Source organism: Morchella sextelata (assembly GCF_020137385.1).
Source record: "Morchella sextelata strain SCLS chromosome Unknown scls_17, whole genome shotgun sequence".
In the NCBI taxonomy this organism is placed as follows: Eukaryota; Fungi; Ascomycota; class Pezizomycetes; order Pezizales; family Morchellaceae; genus Morchella; species Morchella sextelata.
The window spans coordinates 1,111,680-1,129,456 of record NW_025408632.1 but is presented as its reverse complement, the minus strand read 5'-3'; the positions used below and the strand labels follow the sequence as shown (position 1 = coordinate 1,129,456).

The 17,777-nt window shown below is 49.2% G+C and overlaps 4 protein-coding genes across 4 annotated transcripts; 2 read left to right on the top strand and 2 right to left on the bottom strand.

The window, feature by feature from the left end:
- Positions 1 to 786: 786 nt before the first annotated feature.
- On the top strand, positions 787 to 2,308 carry H6S33_004401 (uncharacterized protein; the record flags this gene model as incomplete). Its single annotated transcript, XM_044835758.1, has 2 exons — positions 787 to 1,197; positions 1,265 to 2,308. 2 exons carry the CDS (start codon positions 787 to 789, stop codon positions 2,306 to 2,308), a joined length of 1,455 nt encoding a protein of 484 aa, XP_044691139.1.
- Positions 2,309 to 5,604: 3,296 nt separating this feature from the next.
- Positions 5,605 to 7,174, bottom strand: H6S33_004400 (uncharacterized protein; the record flags this gene model as incomplete). Its single annotated transcript, XM_044835757.1, has 4 exons — positions 5,605 to 5,835; positions 5,897 to 6,387; positions 6,457 to 6,624; positions 6,685 to 7,174. The coding sequence occupies 4 exons, from the start codon at positions 7,172 to 7,174 to the stop codon at positions 5,605 to 5,607; spliced, it is 1,380 nt and encodes a 459-aa protein (XP_044691138.1).
- A 4,538-nt stretch (positions 7,175 to 11,712) lies between these two features.
- On the bottom strand, positions 11,713 to 13,833 carry H6S33_004399 (uncharacterized protein; the record flags this gene model as incomplete). Its single annotated transcript, XM_044835755.1, has 1 exon — positions 11,713 to 13,833. One exon carries the CDS (start codon positions 13,831 to 13,833, stop codon positions 11,713 to 11,715), a length of 2,121 nt encoding a protein of 706 aa, XP_044691137.1.
- A 1,036-nt stretch (positions 13,834 to 14,869) lies between these two features.
- On the top strand, positions 14,870 to 17,086 carry H6S33_004398 (uncharacterized protein; the record flags this gene model as incomplete). The annotated part of the gene is made up of 4 exons (XM_044835754.1): positions 14,870 to 15,018; positions 15,079 to 15,466; positions 15,534 to 16,278; positions 16,335 to 17,086. 4 exons carry the CDS (start codon positions 14,870 to 14,872, stop codon positions 17,084 to 17,086), a joined length of 2,034 nt encoding a protein of 677 aa, XP_044691136.1.
- Between the last annotated feature and the right edge of the window lie 691 nt (positions 17,087 to 17,777).

The following is a 17,777-nucleotide window of genomic DNA, read 5'->3' as shown; positions in this document are numbered from 1 at the left end:
AGCTGTTGAGACCCGTTACCACCACGTGGTAGTAGTCGATTAAGCATATGTGATAGTCTTGAGATGCTATGATAGTTAGGCTGCGTCAATCATGTCACCACTCTCATCTTCCTTCATTCGAGCATTAAGATCCAGTCCTCAGATAGCGAGACCTCTCCAACAGCCTGAAAGCCCCTCCGACTCCCCTCTGACTTTCCCCCCAAATGAATGATCCCTGCCAAGCTTAAGTCCGCAGCACCCACTGACGAAACACCGCGAAAAGTGTCCGGGGCAGAGGTTCACTAAACACCAGAAATATATTGCATTCCGGATCCCCCACTGCGGGTGTTTGTGCCCAGCCGGCCGACAAGGGGTGAGGGTTAGGGGTGGGGGGCACAAAGGCATTGTGCAGTTGTGCACCATGCCGACGTTAGACTTCCGAATGGGGACACGGGCTAACTGCATTCGATCAATCAATCAATCAATCAATCGGTCGAGCAATCAGTCAATTACACTTCACCCGAAACAACGAAACTGCACAACCACGGACCGACGGGCAAGAGCGAGAGAGACGGCCAGCACGAGAGTTGCAGACATAGAGACTCTTAGAGCTTGATCTATCTGGACGAGAAGAGTGAGGGAAACTCCAGAGGCAGAGCAAGAACGCCTCTAGGCGTACCGCCAGGCAGAAGGAGAAATCAAGTACCTCAAAGACCGTACCTCCAAGACCAAACCACGCCCCCCCCCCCCCCGAATACCATAAACCATCTCCACCCCCCCCCCCCCCCCCCCCCGCGCCACCCTACCATGGCCTCCCCCTCCCCCACGCCGCCCTCCCTCTCCCCCACCCCGCACCCCCACGCCCCGCAAAGCAAACGCGACAAGCGCCGCCACGCCCTCAGCGAGAAGCTCACCACGCTCACCACCTCCTTCCACAACCCGGCGAATCCTCGAGCCCGCGACACCCACTACCGCGCCCAGCTCGCGTCCCTCACCGCCGACATCCAGCTCATCACGAAATGCGATGCCTCCGGACGGGATATGAGGCCGCTGGACGATAGCAGTGATGCGATACACAGAGAGGTCGAGGACGCGCTGGCGGGGATGGGCTTTGCGGATCAGGGGGTCGTGAGCGGCGCCGGGAGGTGGTATGGGGACTTTCTGGAGAAGGTGAACCAGGGGATGGAGGAGCGGGATGCGCAGCTGACGCTGCTGTATGTATGTTGACCCCGAGACTCGCGGGGGTGAGCGGTGCGGCAAGGCTAACAGACTGACCGGGCTGCAGAACCAATACAACCACAAATCGCTCTCCCTCGTTGCGCACCACACCCGCAGCATCATCCACGCCCGCGAAGAGCACAAGTCCCTCAGCGCAACCATCCAGCAGCGCCTCATGGCCCGCCTCAAAACACAGCTCAAAAAGCTTGCCGCCGAGAAGGAATCCAACAGCAGCACCACCCTCTCGTCGCTCTCATCGCTCTCCACATCCGCCTACACAGACCTCACCGAGACCAACGCCCTCCTGCTCCACCCCTCACAGTTCGGCCTAGCACCTTCAATCGGCTCGCCCCGCCGCCCGCCCAACCTCCCGCCCCAGCAGACGCCAGACGACGCCCCCCGAAAGCCCCGCCGCCGCGCGGGAGAGGTAGAGGAGCTCCTCTCCTTCGGCGTCGGCATCAACTTCGACCCGCCCAGCACGTCGTCGAAGCGCAAACGCACGACACGCACCCTCCCGCCGGTTGAAGACCTGCCACTGCTGTCCACGATGTCGCCGCCGCCCGAGAACACGGAGCTGTCCACGGCGCCGGCGGCAGCAGCGGCGGCGAGCACGGATAACCGCAGGAGGAGGGAGGATCTGATGCGGCAGGTGTATACGCCCGTGTACAGCTTTGACAAGCTGTTTACCGAGAAGGAGCTGCAGCTGGCGGGGAACCAGGCGTCGCTTGCGACGGTAAGGTATTTCACGGAGAGGCAGCATACGAGCTATGGGGATGCCGAGGACAGCGATGAGGGCGGTGCGGCGGCGGGGGTGGAGGGCGAGGATGAGGATGGGGCGGCGGGTGGGTATCAGGGTGCTGCGACGAGAAGTAGGGAGATGGAGAGTTTGGTGCTGGGGGGTGTGCCGGGGATTGGCATGACGTATGTGAATAAGGCGGGGATTGCGCCGCCGCCACCCGGGCTGAGGAGTGAGGAGGCGGAAATGGATTTGGCGGCGATGAGGAGGGGGGTGGAGGAGTGGGGAGGGTGGGAGGGGGCGGGGGAGAAAAGGAGTGCGGGGGTGGCGGGGATGGCGGGTGGGGATGGGGGGAAGAAGGCGAGGAGAGGGTAGGTTGGGGTGAGGGGGTAATATGTGCAGTGGGGTTAGCCTGCTTGCTTTCCTTTTTTTGTTGTGTAGTTTCTTGTGCTTTTGTTCTTTCTTTCTTTGTTTTCTTTTTTTCTTTCTCTCGTTTCTTACTGTCCTTTACGTCGTTTCCACAGTTTCCACAGTTTCTTTTCTTCTTTCCTTCCTTCCTTCCTTCTTTTCTTTCTATAGCTCTCTCTCCATACCATCATCTCTCCGGCATCCTCCACATCCACTGCATTATAGGACCCTGGACTCTCTTGCTCTTCTACTTCTTGCTCTTCGTTCTTCTTCTCGTTCTTCTTCTTGTGATTTGTAGGGCTATAGCTACTTTTAGAAAATATAAGTGTTTCACTCTCTCTTGCCAGAAACATACACCCAACAACCTAGGCAGGGATGTAGGGTGCAGGAGCTACATGTAGTCACGGGCTATCACTCGCTTGTAGGCTCTGAACAGCTGACATGGGGTAGTGGGAACGAGTGATGGACTGTGATGGATTCATGGGTCATGGGGTGTCACTCGGTTAGTGGGGTGGTGTGGCGGCTGGGCGAGTGTATGTGAGTGGTTGCTGCTGTGGGTCGGATGTCTGGCGAGCCTGGACACTGTGTGGTTGAAGCGGGTATCATCGAAGAAGTCAGGAGCTCGTGGAGAACAGTCCTCCGGCCTCTTTTGCAGGGCGGTATTCTTGCTCTTGGGGTGTTATGTGGTTGGTCCTCCTATCTTACCTGAACACACGACATAGATTTTTCGTTCTTGGGGGGGGGGGGGGGGGGGGGGCGGAGTAGTGCGCGTATCTGTAGTGGGAATAAGAATTTACGTTTTTGAGTATCACGCGAAGCTCGTCGCCCGAGATAACCTCAAATTTACCGCCTTGAGGCTGCATGTGGGCCCCTAGAGCGTCTCAAGAAACGACTACGAAGCGCAATGTCTACCTGTTGTTGACTCGCAGCTGATATCTACCTCTCCCCGTGGGCGACCCTAAGCTGCCATGTAGAACAGACTAGCTAGGCTTATCAACGTCAGCCTGTGTTGATGGAGTAGAAGGCCAACGCAGTTATTGTGTGAAGGCATGTAGTTTCGGCACACTCATCCAGTCTTGATACGTTGGTTGATGTCTAGATCTTTGCCGCGGTGCAGCCGGGCTGCTGCGTGCTCGTTGTCCCTCCTATACCATCTGATTATCTCCCACCCCTATCTGATTAGCTGCACACAGATCCGCAGTAGTGTGGTCCACGAGGACGCTCGAGGCGAGGTTTGGGGGTGTCCTCGAGGTGCTTCGTCCTCGTTGACCTCTGTCCTTGTCTATCCTCGAGGTCCGGCACTGTGGTCCTCGAGGTGCCTCAAGGTACCTCGAAGACGATAAAAAACGACCCGGTAGAGCAAGAATCTTCAAATGAAAGGTATATTTTATTAATGACTTCATTCCATTAGTATATACTTTTATGTGTGTATTATAGCCAAGAATTGTCCTTGGAAGTCCTCGAGGCAAGGACAGTCATTGTCCTCGAGGTTCTTTGTCCTTTTGGACCACTGTCCCCGCGTGTCATCGGAGACATGTCCTCAAGGCAAGGACACAAGGACGCTCGCTCGTCCTCGTGGACTATATTGATCCACAGAGCCACGTACGTCCACTCTCTCCGGCCACACGCACAGGCCACACACTCGCTACCTGCTCCTCCCACCGGGCCCAGCCCTAACGTCAGCCAAAACCAAGCTTGGCATCCGGGCCCGTTTCTTTATAAGGCGCGGTCTCCCCGCACCCCTTCTTCTCTCCTCATACTTACCTGACGACGGGGACTGGTGCACATGCATACCAGTTCCCCTGAGTCCCCTTCCTCATTGCACATCGAGGTTTCTGGGGATTCAGCCAGAGGCCTTAGGGCCTCCTGGGTTGTTTAATTTTTGATTTTGTTTAATGGGGGTCCTCTGCGCTCTTGTTTTCATTGCTGTCTGGGCGTGGCCGAGACGGTGATGAAAATGATTATGTGGGGTTTTTTTTTTCCTTTTCTTTTTTTTTTGCTTGGGCTTCGGCTTGGGTTTGGGTTTGTGGGTTGGTTGGCTTTCTGGGGGTTCTTTGGTTTTTTTTTTTGCTTGGGCTTCGGCTTGGGTTTGGGTTTGTGGGTTGGTTGGCTTTCTGGGGGTTCTTTGGTTTTTGTTTTTACTCGGGCTCCGGCTTGGGTTTTTGGTTTCTAGGGGCTTTTTTGTGGCTTTTGTCTTTGATGAAAACCAAATTTTTTTTCCTTTTGACTTGGGCTTTTTCTGGTTCCCCCGGGGGGGTTAAAAAAAAAAAGAATTTGGGCGACTGAGGGTTTTTCTCTTTTGTTTTCCTCTCTGTCTGGGCGTGGCCGCGGCAGCGAAGAAAATAAACAAATGTTTTTTCTTTCTTTTTGGCTTTCGTCCGATCTTTTGCTTGGGCAGAAGAAATTGGTTCCTGTTGCCTGTGTCCCCGTCCCTTTTGGGGTTCTCATCTTTGATGGAAACCTTTGTCTTTTTTCCTGAGCTTTTTTTCGTAAGACTCAGGTTCAGAGATTTTGTTTTCTTTGGGGAGTTTTTGTTTCGTTTTTCATCTCTGTCTGGGCGTGGCCGAGGCAGCGATGAAAACAAAAACAAAGGAGATTTTCGATGTATGGAAGAAATAAGAGCTTTGGCAATCGTAGTATATATTGGCTTGCCTAATATAATTTATTTCACTACAAAAAGAAGTAAAAAGGGACAAAAAGTACTGCAACCGGCGACCAAATCCAGTTACTACTCCCACCCCTGGCTTGAACCCCGGACCTTTGGCATCCTGAGAACAAACACTCGGTGTCTAACCTGACGAGCAGTCTAACCACTAGACCACTCGCCCATGGTGGATGCTATACTTGGGGTGATAGTTGAGCCTGGCAGTGTGCCAAGATGAAGCAGAACCCCATGCCAACCCTTCGATGTCAATGCTCAGCCGTCCATAATCATTTTGGAGTGACATCTTGCGTCATGTGTTATTGAAGAGCATGTCTACCTTCAGCTGTCTTTGTGCTTCTCTATTCAACGTTTCTTTCTTTCTGTATTTTACCATCAATCAAACAATCTCTTTACATAAATTTACCGTTACTTGCTCTGTATTTCTTTCACAATGAATATAACAACCTAGTATCCGCCAGTCGAAGGCATCAGTATGAACGGGTATTTTAAAGCATTTATCAGGTGCTAAATCAAATAATATGTAAATTCAAAATAGTGGAGATCCGTTCATTCATTCAAACTAAATAAAAGCTACAACACAAAGTCCCAGTCACAATCTCTACGCAATCCAAGTCTCAACTGCCCTCTTCGCAACAATCTTTCCTCCCTTAATCACAATCCTGCCATACCCGGGCTCCACAACCAACTCATGAACCCCCATGTCCCTACTCCGCTGACCCACAATAACCAGATCCGCCTTATCACCCACCGAGATCGCCATTCGATCATCGTCCTTATACTGGTTCTGCAGGACACCGATTGCTTCTTTAGCGCGGGTGGTGATACATTCCTGCCATCATACCATGAGCATACATACTACTTACCCACACGGGGAAAAGAGTGGAACTTACCAAGAGCACCCTACAATCCGCCTGACTACCACCCTGATACACGATCCCCAACCACGCCACCATCCCCAAAGGATCCACACCCCCCATCGGCGTAAACGCATTCCCGACATTGCCCACACCCAACGCAACATCAAAATCATAGTTCCTAATCCAGTCAATCACCGGCAGCGTGCCCCTCTCTGTCGCACCGCCGCCCGTAGCAGGCCCATCAGTGGGGCCGCGGCCCATGAAGTACAGGTCACCCGTCGGCACACCGACAAAGTGGATGGGCAGGTTGTCGGTTGATATGAGCTTGTGGAGCTGGCGCAGCTCGTAGGGCGGGAAGAGGGAGAGGCGGGTGCAGTGGCCGAGCGTGATGCGGAGGTGGGAGGGCATGCTGGCAGACCAGGAGCGGGATTTGAGCGTATGGATGAGGTGGTATATGAGGGGTTCGTTGCGGAGGGAGAGGTTGTGGTCGAGGTGGAGGTCGAGATGCTTTTTGTTGAGCATGGCTAGGGGGAGCTTTTGTTAGATCTAGCTTGCAATTGGGTATAAATAAAGATCAGGGCCGGCGCAATTACCAATATCAATGATCCAGTCGATGTTTTTCTTCGCCAGTGCCACTGTCATTTCTACGTACGGCGCGCTTCCAATCGCATCGACGCCGTCTCTCTCGCATGCCTCGAAGAACAGCTTCCGCATGGCTACACCATTATCTTCACCGATGAACACGGCCTCCTGCGCAAAAACTACTCAAAATGAGCCCCGAAAAACTCAATATAAGGGAGTATAAGAAAAGAAACACAAACCAGCAATCTGAATATCACAAACTCCCCTACCCTCATCCCCAAACTCCTTCTTGAGTTTCAATCCCGCCTCCAAGCATTTCAATCCCACCATCTCATCCACCTCAACATGGCACCTCATGCTCGTCACCCCCACCTGGACATTCTCCATAATGAGCCGTCGGCCCCGCTCGATCAAGTCTTCCTCTATGTACTCTTGCCTGGAGAAATTTGTCAATTCCAGCGCCTCGCAGAAGGATCCGCAGACCATAGGTGGCCCGCGGTGGATGAGGTAGGGATTGTCGAGGTGGATGTGGGGCTGGCAGAAGGAAGGTAGGATGGTCCCGTGGTTTCCATTGATATTGGTAGCATAGGGGACATGGGCAGGGGGTGGTGGGGTGGGGTAGATGGCGCTGATGAGGCCGTTCTCAATGGTGATTGTGTATGGCGTATCGAGATCGTCCCAGATGAAGTGGATGTTGTGGACCACGAGAGGAGGGGAATCAATTTCCATTGTGAGTGTTGGTTTTTAGTTTTTTGGCTGATCTTCTAGTCTCGCCGTTTCTTGAGAACTGAGAATTATGGATTTTGAAAATTGTTCAATGCAAATGATAATTGTAGCTAACGGATGATACTGTAGTATTTTCTCTTTTGCTTTCCAATTGATGTTTTTTTTCCCGGCTCTTGGGTTCAACTTTTATATCAAGATAATTCTATACTCGTTGTCAGTGTCTTGTATGAGATGAGTAGAAATCCAACGATTACCACCTTCAACATTCTTCAACATTCGATATTCTTCAACTTTTAACGACCTTCTCGTCATATTACAGAAGCTGAGTAGAATATCATTGTCTAGAATACCACCGGAGGCCAAGATTCCCCCGACACCCGGTGCGGAAATCATGTCGTGATCTGGGCTTTTTTGTACTTGCCTTAGCTACATGTAGTAAAAATATCATGACCAGGCGCATGCGCAAGGAGAGGTGTTACACAAGACAGTAACTAAACCACCCCCTGTCCAATAGTAGCCGCAGCAACACAGGAAAACACTCGTCGCTTACTATATGACAAATCGGTTAAGTAATAATTAGTGTTGCATGCCAACCCATTAGTTGGCCCGACCGTTCACAAATCTCGAGGAACCCGCGGTGCAATTAGATGTGCGTTTTGCGCGAAATGCGATCATACCCTTCCCGTCGAAAAGCACTGTTGGAATTGTCGTGTGTGCGTAGGTATCTTTGCAGTAACATGCACCAAATGACGGAACATCCGAGCAGCGGTAGAAGTTTCTCTGCTCGGGGAAGAGGGGCTGAGGATGGATCTGCCCAGCCGAAAAAAGAGCCTCACTCTAGATCTGCGCCAATTCGTTCTTATTTGGACACTTCCTATTTTGATACTCCAGTTCGTGTAACGTCAAGTCCACATCCTGGGGGCGATCATTGAGGCGCGACCAATCAGATGCTTTGGCGCTAAGTGGCTAGAACCCTGAGGTTATCAGGCGTAGCTTCGTCCTTCCTTCTTATTTCCTTAGGTCGCTTCAATTACAAAAAAAACTTTGATTACTTGATACGAACTCTTTCTCTCATACCCCGGATTACGTAATTCTTCTGGGGTTCCCCTTGTGATAGACGATAATTTGACCTGGTTCCCAACAACACTAAGTCACGCTATCTGATCCGATAAACGGTGTATAAAGGTATTATGATTGTGTATGTCCCTCATAATCGAGGATGATGAGGGTTACTAATATACAATGACTAAGAATACTTGTCTTCAAGAGAAGGCCACAATTTTGTTCCCTCACACCCCTACTAGACGGACTCTCCTAGTCCTCTATCTATTCATTCACCTACGCTTACGCTTCGGTTCATTCAGTGGACTACTGTATCGAACGATCTATATCCCTTCGTCTGTTCCCGGTAATCACAACATGTTAGGCCCACGACGGCGCCGTGATAGACACAATTTTAACGAAAAACAGTATACTCAACTACCTTATAGAGCAATTTTGCGTGACAAGTGGGTCAATCTTGCATAGCCAGCCGACGTTGGCAGTTAGCTTCTACAATTTGTATGGTGAGCCACCAATTGCCACATGTTGTGAAAACGCACGAAGGGATACTCATCAAAAGCTATTAGGATGTTTATCAAGACGCTTGCTCCACGAGTTGCTCAGTTTGCCAGTTGTCCGGTTAGGCGTTACGTTGCTGGTCCGGGTATTCACAAGATGTTTAGTACTTCTTCCTAGGCAAGTATCAAGTCTCTATGGTCATTCGATAGTTATACTGACTAAGTAGTTTAGGGAAAGGATATTATCGAAGTCGGAGAGAGCGGAGCAGGCCGCGTTGGGGCACAAAAGGAGTTCCCTGGGCCGAATACTATTGTTGGCCGAATTCTCAAAGTCGAAACTGTAAGGATCTAAAATTCACAATTATTTACTGCCGCGTCCTGTTGCAACGAATATCACGATATTCGGCCAGCTTGGCACAATATGTGAGATACTTTCTGTTGGTAGTGTTCGAGCAACCACTTTATGTGATATTTGTCATCCTATTAGAGCCCCAATATCACAACCTAAAATATTCTACTCAGACCAAAATATTCAAGCTTGCTTTGCACAATCCTCCCGCGCTAACCACCACTAAATTCACTACCAAAGTCACCAACATCTTTACCGCCATTTTTATAGCCCTCAATCACCGTGAATCTAATCTAATTTAAATAGAATATTGTATTGAAGGTTGACGATGTGTTCCGGGTTGCGGGAACACTGGCAACAGAACACGCCTTCTCTATCTTGTTTCTGCTAGATTGCAATTATGACATATTACGTTGCTACATTGACATACCGCAACCTCACAATATTTGAACTGGCGGTTGTTAGTCAAAAGTAAAGAATGAAAAGCCATGGGCCTTGGCGGGACGTTCCCTGTCCAAAACAGGCAACTTAGGACCCTTGGCAAAACGTTCCCAACCTACCGAAAGGGGGTGGAGATCTACAGTTACACCCACAGAGACCTGCCGACAACTGATTGGTCGGAGTACGACGCTAAACTAATTACAGTTAGTTTTACCTATTCGAGCGTTCCCAGCGTGGAGAGTAGGCACACCAAATCCGTGGTCGACGAGAGCGGGCATAAGCCACGTTAATCCAAGTTTAAACAGAGACCCCATTTTGATCCGGCCTGGCTATGTACGGCTTTCAGCCTCGCTGCAACACTTTAAATCAACTTCACACACCGGACATTTTATTTCCAGAACTCTCGAAAGTCAACTGAGACCTCAAGGCAATTCTAGCCGGTAAACTTCAAGGTCTCGTGCCTGAAAGAAAGTACCTTTATAGCCCTCGATTTATTGGTCAAACCCGAGCAGTAAATGATGAAAGACCTTATTTCTCCACTATATCATGGCCATGTGCATGTCCGTATCCTACTACTAACTATCAGGCCAGGCTTTTAGGGCAATGTCATATATCATCATAGAAGAAATCCGCAAGATGAGGTTGTCTTATCCAAGCGTGTCTGTGTTAATTTAATCCAGGCTTCCCAGTCGCGGTGTTAAATTGCTCTTTCCGATCCAGCCTGACGGGTCGTGGGGTACTGTTGCGAGAGTTGAGGTTGCCAAAGACAACTCTTTCTGACACTTTTCAATCGGAATAAGCCGCTGCTGACTGTTCCTTCTTGATATGGGCCCTAGCTCCCGAAATGGTGGTAGAGATCTTCTAAAGCTTTAGGGCCTGACACCTTTCAAGTCCCCATTAGGGTCTCCTCTCAAAGTCGATATGACAATCTTGGCTATATTTATGTATAGGCACTAAAGAATTGTTTCACTAACCTTTTTCACTCTGCTCTGTTCACTCTTCTTGGAGCCTCCTTCAGTCATTACCTCCCCAGACCCTGACTGATGATGGTCACTTTTGCAAGGACAAGAGCGCTGATCCGGAGTCTGAATCCGAGTAGAGTGGCCCCAATATCTATCTCGGGAGTCTAATCCCAAGATCTGGGTTTATGGGGCGATCGTAGTTGAGGTGAGATCTCCTACTCACCTTGAGTTGCGCAATTATCCGATATCTATGTAATCTTCCTATTATTAGCATCATATTTACTCAAGAAAATCTTCCACAGGAGAACTTCGGAGGTATTAAAAAAGCTCATGAAAATGCCTAACATTGAATACTTTGCTATCCAGCCCAAAAGATTATTCATGCCCGTCAGCAGTGTGGCCCACGAGAACGCTCGAGGCGAGGTTTGAGGATATCCTCGAGGTACCTAGTCCTCGTTGACCTCTGTTTTCAAGGTCCTCGAGGTCCGGCACGTTGTCCGTCCTCGAGACAAGGGCACAAGGACGCTCATCCCCGCAGACCACACTACCCGTCAGGTATACATGTTCTCATATGCGGGTACAGGGTTAGAAACTCGTGGTCTCTAGAGCTTAGATATAATCTATATTCCTCAATATCTCGAACAACTCAAGTAACCATTTCTCCCCATTCAAGCAGAGTAATAGTTAAACCTATTGAATAGGTTCTCTAGTCGTTCTACATTACTCATGATGCATGATACATGATTGTGAGATCCGGCGATATCTTCATTTCTGGCACATACATGTATTAGACTTTTTCAGGATGCGGGCCAGGCCAAAAAATTTCAATACGCGGTACGGTATATTCCGCCAGTTTTCTTGGAATATATAGAAACCCTGGCCTTGGAATCTGCCTTCTTAGAAATTGGTAATCTTTGGATGTTTTATTGCTATTCCCGAGAAACATTGATCAGGTGGAAATGATTGGTACCTACTCACATACCTATGTATTTATGAGATACACCTCAGTTCTAGCTAAATAAAAGAGCATTTTATGATGATTGTGAATTTTAGGCTTACATACATGTAAGCATGCAAGTAGTTTGATCAATTGATCAATTACTTCGCATAATGCATCACCTTCCTGCGCTTTTCGCAATTACAAATGATTCAAGGTCCATCGACCACGAGAAAACTAATAATATACTTTTGAATCCCTCTTTTGCTTTTGGGATCTTTCAGATCTCCAGATCACCAGACAGACTCCCATGCTACATTATCTTCCTCCGCCCATTTTGGGTGTTTCTGCGAGCAGCAAGAAGGTTTTTGTGTATTAATAATTCCCCACTGTTGTATATAACTTGCTTCTCCAGTGTATTTAGGCGGTGGCGACCTATCTGTGAGTCGAGCTGGCTCCAAGAGTTTGTGGAGAGAACGATCCAGTTCCTTGGGGGACGTTAAAGGCGGACCACACTCGCATTGGATACTCCCATTTGGTCCTCTGCATAGGCATGCTCCCTCTTCTGTTCTACATCCACAATCAATATGGCATAATAATTTCGAATCATTATTAACTGCTTTCATCATCTTGTTGGGCCCAGTTTTCCATAACTCAAGCACCTTACTGAGATCCACTACTTCCTCTCCCCCCACCTTCGATTGAGCCTTAGCATTTCGATATTCCCTCCGTATTGACTCTATCCACTCTTTCTCTAAGGAATCGGATGATTTTTCTCTCATTGAACGATCCTGATTCGTTTTTTTCTGCGACTGCTCCACATTTATCTTACTCGGTCCCTGGCCCATTCCTAAATCCCACTCTGCAGCGGAAACTTTTGTCCAAGTGTACCAATCACTTTCAAAACCCGAGAGATCAGTAGGAGATGATGGGTCTGTTATCAGGCTATCAGGGTTTCTAGAAAGAACGTGTTTGTCCTCCTTCAAAACTTGCCCCGAAATTACCTGATTTTTTCCATCGGGTATTAATGTCGAACCTGCTTGATCCGCCAGATCCATTACCATATGAGTCCTCTCCCGTTGAATAAAATAGTAGCCGTCAAATCCAAAAGATACGTATAATGAACTATCTCTGGTTCCGGGATGGCTTATCAATGGAACTGCACCCCGCGAGCTCGGCCATCTTTTCTTGGGATAACCTCGCAATCCTTCACACTCGAGCCCTGTAGATCCAGATTCAATGTAAAACTCTTCCATCTCAGAGCCTGCAATGGCTAAAAGCTTTGCAGAGAGTGCTCCACCGAGATTATCAGGTTTATTGACATGTTGATACTTGATTTTATATCCCGGGTTCCGTTTGACAAAATTATCGTGGTAGTACATAGCCACATCTCGAATTGCCAGAGGGAAATCTCTTTCCAGAGATCGATCACTCTCCACGAAATCTTCTTCCCACAAACTCTGCGGGCGATTTTGTGATGAAGCTTTAATAGGAGAAAGAATACTTTCGATGTCTGCGTTCGAGGTTCTGATAACCACCGATGCGGGCTTCAAATTTCTCCCGGTTGAGAATGTCTCCACAATTTGCAGTGCCTTCAAGATACCTACCAATAAACCACGTTCTTTCCAATAGTAATTAAGCTCTGTGCCCAATATATCTGATTTGCTTACCCCACAGAAAGAGTTGAAGACAGATCCAGTCTTAAAAAAGATTCCGCATCCAAGGTTTTCTGTATTTTCGTTGTGATGATCTTCCACGCTGACAATAACCTCGTTCTGATTATTGACTGGGATTTCGTATCTTCTATACTGAGAAAGTACTTTGGCCAATCTAAAAGAAAGTTCTTTCCTCTTATCCAACCTTGTCTCAAATAATAAGTGCGGGTGTTTGACCATAAAGTCCATGCCAATCAAGCAAATTGGATTAGGAAGACTTAAGAGGGGGTGGGTCAAATCCAGGATTAAAGCACCGTCAAGGTGAAATTTACGTGCCTCGTCTTTGCCATGCATGAGCAGAAAGTCAAATTTTACTCTGGCACTATAACCAGATAATTCTGCCCCCAACTTTTGATATTTTTTCTCGCAGCCTTGTTTCTGCAGAGAGCATTTGGTCTCCTTGACCTTCAATCTATCAATATCTCCGAGCAAACCTCCAATTTCAATTGGAATAATAGTTGTCGGAATCTCTGGGCAAAAGCAAAAGTGAATTTCCGTGCCATTTAGAGGCAATTGACTCTTGGTAAACGGGCTTGAGTAAGGGAGCTTGTCTAAATTTTCAACGTCGCGGGGAGATAAAAACATCCCCAAACATTTATAGCCGCGGAATGCGAGGGACTTGAGCGGCAGAATGACCTCGGTCTTGCCAATATCACCAGACGTTGATGGAGAAACGACCTTTTGTATAAAAAAATCCATATCAACTTTTCTATTGTTACGTTGGTGAATTCGGCTCCCCATCTAAACAACCGAAGATGTGAAAGACCATTAGTTTAGATCTCAAACTAAGTGGTAAAAGAGATGGAATCGTAGCTCACCAATATAGTCAAGATTTATTTTTGGCCTGACAGGCTTTTTTGACACTTGCCAGAAGCTACGCAAACTGTATAGTAAGGAGACAGATCACAGGTGAGGCCTCTGATGATGGAATGAAGATAACAAGATGGTCGTTGGGTGAAGGAGAAAGAGAAGAGAAAATGGAAGGGAAACACGAAGAGACTAATGAAGCGGGGTACAGAACACGTAAAAAAAACACTAGTAGTGGACAGTATGTCTTCAAAGATGATAAATGGCACGTGTACTCTAGCTTACTTTGATCTCATACGACGCGGATAATCAAATTCCCGTAACAGTATATTGCTCGTCTAATATTTTCTTGCACATACTCGAAAGTACATGTATATATCTCTGGGCCTAACATTTGATTTCCGAATCATCAGTATCATTCACTCGCAAGCGGTGATCTATTTCAATCTGCCCGATTCCGAACGTAAGTTTTACCGTGCATGTATGTGCTCTACATAGTTCTTACAAATTCCTGCCATACTTTGTTTCAGCTACTGATGATAGATGATATGTATCCAGATCGTCAGAGCTCCAAACTTGACACTGTTAATGGCATGAAAACCCAACGACAAGAGCCCCAGCCAGAGTGCATTGCAGCGAAACCTGTACTCTAGGTTCCGACATCCTGAATCGCCTGAGAAATCGATTGGGATTGATATATGCACCTACGTCCAAGTGGTTTGTCCACGAGCTTAGACCAAGCTGTATCCCATGCACGTGTCACCGAAATGTGGGGTTCGCGATCGAGCCGCGGCCGGGCCGGCCCAAGCGATCTTGGGGCTGACCTGGGGTACATGTAACAATAATAATAACCGGCCAATATTACAATGCAGCTACACGTACCTCTATCTCCTCCCATATATCCCACGAGCAAGACAGGAATAAAAAGATGCCTACCGACTTAGAAACCGCGCGCTCAAGTTCAAGCCTCGATACATGGCAAATCGGCAGTCTCCTCTACGACGACGGGCAGCGCGAAGCCCGTGCCAGAATTGCGGCAATACTAGAGAAGGAACCGCTTTGTGTCAAGTCTAAAAGGTATTTAGAACGGCTCCTCTTAAGCTCAGAATACAGTCGTTGATTGGCATTTAATTGTAGACCGTTCCTCAACACCTCTCAGCTCCTACACCTCTCGCTCAAAATCTCCAAGCGCCTCCTAGAGCTCCGCGACACCCACTCCTGGACCCAACAAGAGTTCTTACTCGCCTGCAGCCTCCAAGACGACGGGCTCGTCATATCGCTTCACAGCGCCGCCTTCACTCCCGTGATCCTCGCACAGGGCTCTGACGAGCAGCAGGCGCAATGGATTCCCAGATGCCAGAGCCTCGAGGTTGTTGGCTGCTACGCGCAGACTGAGCTGTCGCATGGGAACAATGTCCAGGGCCTCCAAACAACCGCACAGTATGACCCGGCAGCAAAAGAATTTGTCATCAACTCTCCAGGGGTGGAAAGCACAAAGTGGTGGATGGGCGGGCTAGGGATTCTGGTGAGATATCGGTCTCGGTGTCTTTTACTAGCTGGATACAGAAAAACTAACGAGATGGTCATTGTAGGCAAATCACGCCGCGGTTATAGCTCAGCTGCAGTTACCCGATCCCGAAAGCCCGGGCGGATATAAATCATACGGGACACACCTATTCATTGTTCCGATTCGATCACCTACAACCCACGAGCCCCTCCCGGGCATCACCGTCGGCCTAATCGGGCCAAAAGCATTCGGCGGGTTTAGCATGGTCGATAACGGTTATGTCCGCTTCGATACTGTCCGCATTCCTCTCGAGAATATGCTGAGCCGCTACTCGAAAGTGACTCCGGCGGGCGAATACATCCCCGCAAAGCACTCCAAACTCTCCTATGGTTCCATGGTCGCCCTGCGTGCACAAGTCCCACTAAGTGTATCCTGGCTGCAAGCGCGTGCCGTCACAATCGCAATCCGGTACTGCGTGCACCGGCGGCAATTTTCAGATGGCACGACGGAGCAGGAGCGGCAGGTCATATCGTATGCCTCCGTCCAGTACCGGCTGTACCCACTACTTGCACAGGCGTACGCAAACATCATTGCGAGTAGAGAGGTTTTTAAATTGTACCATGAAATGAATGAGGCCATCGTGAAGCGTGGCGATGTTAGCATGCTGGCGGAGATGCATAGTCTCTCCACGGCCATAAAGTGTAAAGTCAGCACCGAGTCCTCACACGGTATTGAGGAGGCCCGGCTATGTCTCGGTGGGCATGGGTTCAGCTATATGTCTGGAATCGGACCTCTGTTTGCCAATGCTGTTCCCTCGCAAACTTACGAAGGTATACCCAACCTGAGATATATAAACCCGAGTGATATCTGATGATGCAAATACTAGGTGACAACTACCTGATCGCACAACAAACTGCCCGCGCCCTGCTCAAACATGCAGCAAAACTACGGACCGATAGCAATTATATTCTTCCGCCTAGCAGCCAATACCTACGTAGTACCCTACTACCACCCATAACTTTCACGCTCCTCCGCGCCGCCGCAACCACAAAAGAGGACTGGTTTACACCCTCCGTCCAAATTGCAGCACTAGAGCATCGCGCCGCCTTCCTAGTTCTTGATCTCGGCCTCAAGCTTGCCAGCGGCGAAAAGGACTGGTCCAGCTACAGCTGGGACTGCCGGCGCGTGACCGACGCCCACGCCGACGTCTTCATCACCTCCGCCTTCCAACGGGCCGTGTCCTCACTACCCCCCTCGGCCGAGAAAACGGCAATAAGCCTCCTCGGAGATATTAATGCACTCTCCCGGCTCGTCGCAGGGCTTGCAGAGCTGCTGGAGAGCGGGTTTGTGGACCCCGCACAGAGCAGGCTGCTACGTGCTGCGCTTGACGATGCCGTGACGGCACGCATGGACGTTGGCACTGCCGTTGCCATGAGCGATGCGTTTGCGTTCACGCAGTTTGATATGGGCGGGATTGTGCTGGGGCGGGATGGGGGCGATGTGTATGAGGAGATGTGGAAGGAGGTGCAGGGGACGGGCAGCGATGAGGAGTACAGGATGGGGGCGCTGGAGATTGTCAACCACCACCGACAACAAAGGAAAGGGGATGATCACAGCAAGCCCGCGGCGAAGCTGTAGAATCTCTCGATTCTTTTTACTTTCCTGGGACGAGGAGGAACGGTTTTTGATATGTGTGTCTGTGCGCCGTTGGAAGGACCCTGGTTTGAATCATGATGTTCAGCTGGTTTCGTCGCTGTCCTGCAAGTCGTTAATAATTGGAGTATGTAGCAAGTTATTAGTAGTTTAGTTGTGTGAGTTGTGTGGTTGGTTGAGCATACAATAAGTAGTTAGCTATAGCCTAATATAGTAGCGCCCTCGGTACTTAGTAGATTAGTTACACATATTTTATTAGTTGTTAGCCCCCCTCGGCCGGCCGGCAGTTGACGATTCAGGAGAAACTCTGATACCCGCAACGTACGCACGGTGCCTTAGCTGTGTAGTCTGCCAGGTGCCTAGAGTAGAGTACCTCTATCTGCCTGACTACGTACTCATCATGTACTGTCGTTCACAGGGTATTGACGGACACTGGACCGTGTTGACGGACAGGGGCCTTTTGACCAATAATTGAAGGCAAAACTGGGCTTGGATGTCTCTCTTTTGGCTTGTCCATCAATACGGTCCAGTGTCCGTCAATACCCCATGAACGACAGTAGCTACATCTATCATTGTCACATCGGCATCGCATTTGGCCGGCAGACACAAATACTATAACATCCTGCCTGCCCTCCCGTCCCGGCCGGAAGAATTCTGCGAAGCACGGAGTTTCACC